This window comes from Nestor notabilis, unplaced genomic scaffold (genome assembly GCF_000696875.1).
Source record: "Nestor notabilis isolate BGI_N333 unplaced genomic scaffold, ASM69687v1 scaffold5383, whole genome shotgun sequence".
NCBI classification, from domain to species: domain Eukaryota; kingdom Metazoa; phylum Chordata; class Aves; order Psittaciformes; family Psittacidae; genus Nestor; species Nestor notabilis.
Window position 1 is genome coordinate 87,021 of NW_009921399.1, and position 9,506 is coordinate 96,526.

Consider the following 9,506-nt stretch of genomic DNA (forward strand, 5'->3'; position numbering starts at 1 on the left):
GCCTTCAGTATTCTTGGGTTCACTTCTCTCTTGCAGTAGAGGCTTTTTAACAGTAGATGTCACGTTTGCATAAGGGAACAATAGATTGTAACCCCTTGTGCAAGGCCTGGCTACGGCCAAAGAACATGTGCTCCAGCACAGAGGATGCTGTCGCCTGCCCTGTGTATGCTGGAGGCAAGAGGAGCTGTGAATCATAAACTACTACAGGTGCATGTACCAAAGTGTTTGTCCTAGGTTGATGCTGCAGGTCACTGCTCAGGACGGATGTGTGATGGCAGAACAGCACCCACATCTTGCTTGGGTGCTGGAGTGCAGGCTTTACTTGCTGGAAGTGTTCAGGAAATGAATGATCTTAAGGTCCTTTCTAGCCCAAACCATTCTCTGATTCTATAAGCTTATGAACCTAATTCAGCTTTCCTGGCTAACTTGGCAGGGCTTGTCAGTACGTGTGAATAATCTTTTTGGTCCAGCTTTGGAGTTGTAGGGATTTGGCAGTGTTCTATATGATCCCACTACACTGTTCTCATGCGTTTCATGTGCAAAATGATGACCTTCAAAAAAACAAGCCAACTACCTCCAGTGTAGATAGAATACTTTTAATACAGAAATCTTTGTAAATACATTAATTACAGTCCATAAAAAATAAGTTCTGAATCTTTACACTGTAGCCAAATACAGAGAGACTAAAATCCATTTCTAACTCAAATAAAGAAGCATTATCTAACGTGGAAGAAAGGTATACTCTTCCAATAAAATCTATCCTAAACCACAAAACCTCACTCCAAGCTGTAATTTCATCACATGAGTGTTTTGCAGCAGGTACAGTACTTGATTGGCAGCCTCAAAGCAAGCCCAGAAGAAGAAATTGGGGATTTGAATGTGCATTTTGGTACTGGAGAGGATGGATCTGCAGCGGGTGGCTGCGGTGACGGTGACCGTACACAGCAAGGCTCTGCATTTGAGACGTAGCTGTGCAGTTGTGTTCAGTATCCCAACAGGCTGACGGGGATCAGGGTTTCAGCAGGTGGGAGCTGGTCTGTGAACTTGTAGGAAGTGTCAGGTCCTCTAAGGATTGGGCTCTGTCAGGTCCTGGTAAGCCCTGGTGAGAACCAGGCACAGGTCGAGGTTGGTGTGTGCGGTGCTGGCCCAGGGCCCCAGGTCTGCTTTGGCAATTTGGCAGTCCAAGGGATCTTCTCCAGCAAAGCCACTATGCCCAAGGGCTGGAAACTGCCTTCCTCAGCCACCTTGTAATTGATTTGGATCCATGTTCCCATTTTGATCCTGATCCAAACCCAAATCCAGTTCAAACTGGAATGTCTGTAAAATCTGAGTACTTTTGGTCCAGGGCAATTTTGTTTCTCTCTTTTATTTCTTTTTCTTTTTTATTCCTTGAAAAGCACTTCTGTGTGCTTAAACTTAAAACTCTTGATGCCAACCACTGATGAATATCATCAGTGCCAAGGGTAACAACAGCATCAGTGCCAGCACCCTCACAGTATCATTAACATCAATGCCAACAGTATCATGCACATCTATGCCAGCAGACCAATACTGTCAACAGTGCTGATGCCAACAGGCGTGAACGAATGAAGAACCCCTCAGTCATAAACCATCATGCAAAGCCTCATGCTGAGATGCTATCCCATAATAACAACCCCCTGTGCCCAGCCTGGTTCTCATTAGCAACTTTACAATAACACACGCTGGCGCAAACAGTTAGACGAGAACACCAAGGTGTGTGTAATCTCGAGGGGAGAAAAGCTCAGCTATTTCTGGAGCCGAGGGCAAATGAACTCAAAGATGAAGGAGTTTGTTGACTCTGCTTTTCTAAACCCTTCTGTCCAAGTGCAGTGGTGGCAGCTGGAGCTCTTTCTCAGCTGGCACAGCTGGAACGCTGGAATCACTTGCAAGCAGCAAGTGGTTTGACTCCCGTGTGCTTTGCTTTGGAGCACATCTCCAGCTCTACCTACTTAACAGAGGAATCTTGTTTCACAGGTTATCTAAGGGATTAATAAGAGAATTCAGTCCAAGAGGATCTTTCCAGAATCAGTGCGTTTCCAGTGCATAATCTCATTATTCCGAGGCTAGTTCAGGTTTGAGGACACAAACTATTCTCCAAAGAGGTAAAGAGGGATTTTTCTTTTCCCATAACTTGCAGCTTGTACTTGAAGGACAAGGTCAGGTTTGATGCTGAAAAGTGGGCTGCAAAGATCCAGAAATGGAGCAAAGAGTTTACAATTTACAAGCCTGGAGTATCTATAGTTCCCTGATCTTCTCAGGTCTGTACCCAGGAAAGCTGTGTAGGTGCAGAGCATCCCACTGCAGCCACATCTTGCAGCGGTGGCCTGGGAGTTAGGATGTGCTAAGCAGCTTTCATACCTTACTCCCAGTCTACACCTCAGTGCAAGTAGCAACTCTGCTTCCATTTCCCTTTGGACAGTAGCTTGGTGTCATCACCAAAGAGTTCCTTGCTCTTTGCAAACCAAACTTGTTCTTTCAAAGCTGTCAGTCAGTTGTTCTCTTATAAAGAGAACAGGAAGACATTCTTGGTTGTCTTTGCCAGAAGTGGATGAATCAAGGGACAAAAAACTTGTCCCTGAGAATTTCGGGTATCTCGATCAGCCCAACTTCAGAAGCTTCATACTCTGGGGTTAATTGGAGGTTTCAAAGCCTACAGGAAAAAGAGAAGAGTTAAATCACAACGTGCCTTGTGCTGTTTCAATGGATTTACATCCCGAAAGAGCTGCTGTTCACATTGGAACTCAGGTTACCTTTGGTGGAGGTGGAGGTGGAGGTTTGCCTTTGGGAACTGGAAGATGAGCTGGTTTTCTCTCTGGTGCCTGAACAAAAATGTAGTTTAAATGTCACTAGGCTTCCCTGCCTGAGAGCTGCAGAACCTCCACAGGCTTCAGCTGCTCCTACTGTTCTCTCATGTATTTTCTACAGCATTTTCCTAGTGGAAAAGCTGGGGGTGAATTAGCTTAATCTGTGCACATACAAGGTGTCAACCATAATGCACAAGGGGTATGGAGCTCCTGTTGCAGAAGACCACAGAGCTATTCTCAGTGTTTGCACTAATCTCTATCGAATATCCACGCCCTGCTTGGGAAGTTAAAGCTGGTCACAAGCTCAAGGTGCGTGTTGAGGAAACATCTCCAAAGACAGGGGGGTTTAAATGGCTGTTTATAATGCAGCTGATACGTGGTGTTTAGTCCTGATCCATCATTCTTTATGCAGGCAGTACCATGCAATCATGTTTCTGGTCTGAAGACAGTTTCTGTACCCTTGTTTCAGATGGCCAGGGGGCTCAAATGATGAGATGGTAGATATTTGAGGGAGGCATTTTCATTTAAATAGGATTCTTTGGGTTTATTAATGGTAAATATTTGTATTCTTCTGGTTTCCAAATTTTTGTAAGAATTAAAAAAAAAAGAAAATATCTATATACACACATAAATTGATGGAGATCCCCTCACAGGAGCAAAGATGCTCATCATTTGCCTTGTGTTTACACCTGAAATCCCTGTTGGTTTGGACTTCATCTGCTATTGTTCTTGAGATGTTCTTGTAATGGTTTACAGGACCCCTTGGCACAGATTAAGAGTATCATCTTGTGCAGTTTAGGATTATGTGGCAAAACAAGTGACTCCTGCCCCAAAGAATATGTGGTTTGAATGTCTGTGAGTTATGGGGGGTTTAATCAGAGTCAGAAACTGAAAACCCTAATTGACATCTGATAGTCCTTTGCAACTCAGATGGAAGGTGTGAAAAGTCCAGGGTTATACTTACAAAGATCTCTTCAGTGTGAAAAGAGGCTGGTTTCATAGAAGGAACAGGAGGTGGGGGACCTCTTGGCCTTATGGCAGGCTGTGGAGGCAGAGAATATAGAGAACATATTGACCCTATATACATACTGTGAATGTATGCATCTGCGTGTTCCCATGGGAATGTGGAGGCTTGTGTTCTGTATATAAAGTGCATTAATAGGGATAAAAGGATGCATTCTTTTCAGAAGCAGGGATGCTTTGTGTTATCTGGCCCTGAGAAAGCACTCAGGACCTGATTGGGAGTGCAGGGATTTCTCTAGCCTTCGGGGTTGGGGTTCTCCACCATGACAGGAACTGGTTGGTGTGTGCTGTCTTCCCCAGAGACAGTGTGGAAGCAAAGACATTGGTGGGAAGTACTTACGCTCTGGAGCTGTGGTTTGTTCTCTTGCAGTGGAGGTACAGGAAGGAGAAGTTTCTTATCGTTCATCTGAAAACAGGGAACAGTTGAATCCCATGGAGCCTTTATCTTGTTCATTATCTTTGCTGCTTTACTGCACACACATTACTCTGGGACTTAGTACCATGTGGGATTCCTCTCAGCCCTAGACAAGGGTTTTGAAACCCTCATAGAAGTGTAGCACACTTTGACTGATGAGTTTTGATGTTTCAACCCCTCCACTACAGTCCATAGGAGACCAGAGCTGACCCAGCTCTTACCTTCTGGACAGGTACTGCCAGGACAGGGTGTTCTCTGTATCTTTGTTCTTGATCTGCAAAGACTTGGTTTGTGGCTCCAGGTCCCCTTCTGGTCTGGCAGCTAGACAAAGATTACACACAACTGTAAATCTTAACCTGACTGAAGTGACAAGAACTTGCTGAAGCTGAATGCCTGCCTGAGTCCTATTGGTGTGTTATGTAGCCATGTCCTTTCTTCCCCTTATTTTGATTATTTAGGATTAATCTTGAGTCTTCAGACCTCTCCCAACTATGAGATTTCTGTCAGGGATCACCTTCCTTGGCTTTCCAGTGTCCAAGTCCCTCTACCCCCTTCGAAAACCTTTGCTTAAAACCCGTCCAGGAGTTGCTTGGCTTTAGGTTTTGGTTGCGGGGGGGGGGTTTGGCTCAATGCGGGTAAGCATTTACCTCTTCTTGAACACTCGGAAGCGGATAAGGAACACTGCTGCCGTTGCTGTGACAGCGAGGACAACCAGCACAGCAGCAACTATAGCAAAACCTGCCAGGGAGAGAAAACACAAGTTGCTATTTCTTGAAAGATCTGCTATTACGGAGAAGTTTCCCATCACACTGGCAAAGTCGTATTTGTCACAAGGTCTAGGCCCTATTTGTCCTCACTGTTGCTCAAACTCACGGCTGCTTCTCTTTTCCAAGGTGATGGAAAGAAATGTGTTCTTGACATTTTTGTTGTATTTGAAGACGGTGGTTATTGCTTGAGCTGTCCTGGGGCTAAGTAAACCTAGACCCATCCATCCATCCATCCATCCCCAAAGACCATTTCATTGTCACCCCTCTCCTCTTCCTCAAAGATTATTACCCAAAACTGGGTGCATCCCTTTGGCCTTGTATACAAGTAAAGCTTCACAGTTTTCCTTCAACAAAGCTATTGTAAAGCCTCAACCAAGCCACAAAGTTGAGAGCTGACGGTGCTTTAGTGAAGGTGGAGAGAGGACATAAACATGTAGTAAATAACTTGCTCTAGTCATTCCTACAAGCTGCAGCAACTTAGAGATGCGCAGAAATCGGAGACCTTGACAAGCAAGGCAGGGTTTATCACTGGGGTTGAAGCAGGAGGATGCCAGTACCCAGTGTGAGGCCATGCAGCACTTACTGGTAACTGCTGAGGAGCTGTCGCAGGTTGGTGGTGCCCATCCTTCCTCACACTGGCATTGCAGCTCGTGGTCACACACCTGCAGAAGCACAAAGCCAGGAACCACTTCAGGATGGGAATATGAGTGAAGCTGTCAGTGGCTTCCGATAAGTTTTTGGAAGTTAGGTCTGGAAACCCTCTCATTTTACTTGCACTAAGATTTAGCACAGAGAATAGGGTTTGTACAGTAAAGGACAGGCCTGGTTGTCTGCTACCATGTGCCTTTTGCAGGTGTTTCTGCAGTAAAAACTACAGTACAAGGCACAAAGCAGCAGTTACACCTGTAGGTCTCTATATGTTCAAATGGGATGAGCACAATTACCTTCCTAAAACAGAAGACCTGAAAGAGAATAGCTGTGATACTGTGGTGCAGAGGCAGGGCCAGGCACAGAACCTTTGTCCATCTCTTGTTATCTCCTTAGCAAAAACAGTGATGCTTTATGAGGGTAGATTTGCTTTCATAAAGATATAGAAAGCTTCTGATTCCAAACAAAGTTTTTGTAAATCCCTATCCCAATGATCTAAATACTGTCATCAGTAAGTTCTGTAGCTGATATGCATGACTATCTTGGGGTGTTCTAAGATAATAGCATCAAACACTGGTATCTTACAGCATGTCCAGTACACTTGGCAGAGCAGTTGGTTGATCTAAAGACATCTTCAATGTAGACACATTCTCCATTGCTGCACACCTGAAATGCACAGAGCAAATGGTAACCAAGTGATTTACAGCTTTCAGAACATGCAGAGCTTGCACTTCGTTGCATGGAGTGATGAAGAGTAAAAGGAGGCATAGAGCAGGTCTGCAAATCACTTAAACCTGCATTAGAATTTGATATGTGGATGTAATTTTTCACTTGACCTTCGGGTATTTTATAGGTCAGGGGAGTGACAAAGATGTCCAGACATCACTGCTTTCCACTCCTTTTCAATCCTTCACCCTTCCTTGCCCTCCCAGTAAAAATATATAGCAAAGAAGTTGGGAACGGTGCTCGGTGACACCTAGGCATCCGTTATGGAAAGCATTAAAAATATAATACAAATATGTCTTTTAACCTTCATACAAAGGCTTGTTCCTATTGCCATGTGTATTTTTGTCAGTGAAAAATAAGACAGCCGTCAAGCATAATGAAATGTGAAAGCAGTTCTGTTTGCTTTGATGCTGGTTTGTGATGGATGTAAAGCAGAAGATATGGCAAATTGGAACAGTAGAAGTTTAGTGTCCACCTCAGTCTTCCCAGTTTAAGATCTGTCTTGTCTGGTAACAGAGTTGAGGATAAAAGCAAGAGTGAAAGAGGGGAAACAATAAGGAGAAAAGCTGTTCTCTACTAACCATCCCATTCCCGCATTTAGTTCCATTGAGAATCATCCCTGGGTCTGCTTCTCCATTTCTAGGAAAACTTGCTTTGCAGGACTCGAAAGTCACCAGGCTCCCATCCCGAGGCATCTCGCTGCCCCCAGCACAGAACAACTTCCCACACATTATATCTCTGGAAGGAGAACGAGAGCTGCTATAGACCAATGGCTTGGCACAGCAGAACTATTTGAGCTGGTTTCTCCTCCAGCCTGAATTTGTTGTGTGCAGGAACTCCAAAGATAAAGCTGTAGAAAGGGGTTTTGGTTTGTGGTGTTTTCAGGTTGGTTTGTGAGCAGAAGGTGTCAGGTTCTTAATTCCTCTTGAGCTTATTAGGGAACCCAAAATGGTTTGCAGAAATGAGTATTTAACTGTCCTCAACTTTGGAGGTTCACCTGAAGTGCAAGCTCCCTATCCAAAAATCCCTTCCCTGTACTCACCTGCACACGCAGGCTTGCACGTACATATGTATTTGCACACATACATATGTATTTGCTCACATACATATGTATTTGCACACGTACATATATATTTGCACACATACATATGCACTCAGACCCATCTCATGGTTTGGAAAGCAGTTTTCCTAGAACTGGCTTTACCACAACATTCCAAGTGCACCAGAAGGGACACATGGATGTAGGTGCCATCTAAACCAGTGCACTCTTTGCTTCTGTCTCTTAACCAGAATAGGAGTGGTCTCTCTTCCCAGATCCCAGCAGATTCCATAACATTGTGCTTACTTTTTCTCGCATGGGACGTGACTACCTTTTTCTTTTCTGCAGTATCCATAATATACCCCTTTCTCGTTCATCCGGTAACAGGACGCGGCACCTTCAGTGGCCTCTGCGAAAGAGGGAAATTCGGTGGCTTTAGTTTATGTTCTCTGCCTGTGAACTCACAACGTTCAGTTTCCTTTACCTGCTTAGGAAATAGCCTTTCCCAGTGAAGTTACCCATGGGCATAAATGACACTCTAGCACTTCATGCATTAGTGCTGCAGTGTTGCTCTGTGCACTAAGCAGAACCTGTTCTCTGTGTTCTCCCTATGAACCAACAGACCTTGCCTAAGAGAAGGGACATAGTGAGGACTGGAGACGGGTTAGGACTGGGAGGAGGACAAGCCACCACACACCTTCAGAAACGTAAAGGCGTGCCAAATTTGGACATTAATTCAAAATACAGACATTTCCTAACAAGAAAAGAACCAGCTCCTTTCCAAAGGTCTCTTAAAAGCATCGTGTGAAAGAGGAATACACTTAACCACTTCCCATTTCTCTAAAAGGCATCCTAAGCTCTGCACTTCAGCTCAGTGATTAAAACCACTTACTGTTACATATAAATATAACAACTGAGTAGATGTTACAAGCTAGAAATCATATACACTATATAAAGCATAAGTAGCATATATGCTATATAAAGCATAAAGATGCGCTGTTCCTGCTTTGCAAAAGGTCTTTGATTTGCCTGCATACAAAGCCTTTCCCTTTATCTCTTCTTTGACCCATACAAACTGCTTTTCCCAATCCCAAGTTGTACTCACGTGATCCAAAAGCAGCTTTGCACTGTTGTTCCCGGGTGGGACAGTGTCCCATGTAGCAGTAGCCCTCGCCGTAGTTGCAGGGATATCCGTTTACACGGAATCGATCTGCTGGGCAGTGTTGGGAGAAGCCAGTGCACATCTCAGCCAGGTCACAGTCATCCTTAACTGCCCTGCAGATAGCTCCTGATTTCTTGTACTGCAGTGAGGGGGAAGCAATGCCACACTTTAACACGTGCTCCTCCGTCCTGTTCAAGATCACACTGCACCAGCGGTTAAAGCAGGGGAGACAAATCTCAACCTCACTGTGCAGGATGTGTGGGGAGCCAGGTCCGTGCCTAATTTAAGGTCAGTTATGTCAATTGACAAGGTTTTTACCTGGTTGTGCCTCAGCTTTTCTTTCCAGGAGAAAATGGATAATCAAAAGGCTTATTTCTCCAGGATGTTGAAAGAGTGAGTGAATTGGTAGTTGTGGTGTGGTTTGGGATGGACAAAGTGCTCTTTGATTACAAGGCTGGGTCAGTAATCACAGTCAGAGGGGATTGGCTCTTTTGAGAGATGTATTACTGCTTTCTCATGGGGTAAAAATACTTTAACCTCAAAAACGTGAGGAGCTGGAGGTGAGGAGGAGTCTTACCTGGCAGTTTTCACAGCACTCTCCATGTGCACACGTGGACCCTGCTGTCAGTTTGCACGACTCGGGGTCGCAGCACTCATTTGTGCACTCCTGCAACAGAACCAGCAATCAGAGCTCTGGTGTGTGCTTCAGGGTTGGGTCCTCTCTGCACTGCATTCCCAGCGAGCCACCCTGTACTTGCTTACTGAGGGAGCAGGGATCCATTGGACTTGCATTTGGCTTTTCTGAGAACCATTTTCACTAGAAGCCAGGCCAGTCATTGCGAGTGAGCAATAAAGGATGCTGCGTGTGCTGGACTGTGCAGGTGCTGGTAGAAGTTGTGTA

The 9,506-nt window shown here is 44.8% G+C and overlaps 1 protein-coding gene across 1 annotated transcript in view; it reads right to left on the reverse strand.

The window, feature by feature from the left end:
* Positions 1-2,762: 2,762 nt before the first annotated feature.
* The window catches only part of LOC104403090 (zinc metalloproteinase-disintegrin-like batroxstatin-2), a 19,659-nt gene continuing 12,915 nt past the window's right edge, over positions 2,763-9,506 (reverse strand). Inside the window, exons 13-23 of the mRNA XM_010011129.1 lie at positions 9,183-9,272; positions 8,549-8,744; positions 7,750-7,852; positions 6,986-7,142; positions 6,264-6,344; positions 5,614-5,692; positions 4,911-5,001; positions 4,485-4,584; positions 4,189-4,254; positions 3,790-3,867; positions 2,763-2,840 (exon numbers count right to left, since the gene is read on the reverse strand). Of these exons, the coding sequence (XP_010009431.1) occupies positions 2,763-2,840; positions 3,790-3,867; positions 4,189-4,254; positions 4,485-4,584; positions 4,911-5,001; positions 5,614-5,692; positions 6,264-6,344; positions 6,986-7,142; positions 7,750-7,852; positions 8,549-8,744; positions 9,183-9,272 (1,119 nt within the window). The remainder of the gene's footprint in view (positions 2,841-3,789; positions 3,868-4,188; positions 4,255-4,484; positions 4,585-4,910; positions 5,002-5,613; positions 5,693-6,263; positions 6,345-6,985; positions 7,143-7,749; positions 7,853-8,548; positions 8,745-9,182; positions 9,273-9,506) is intronic.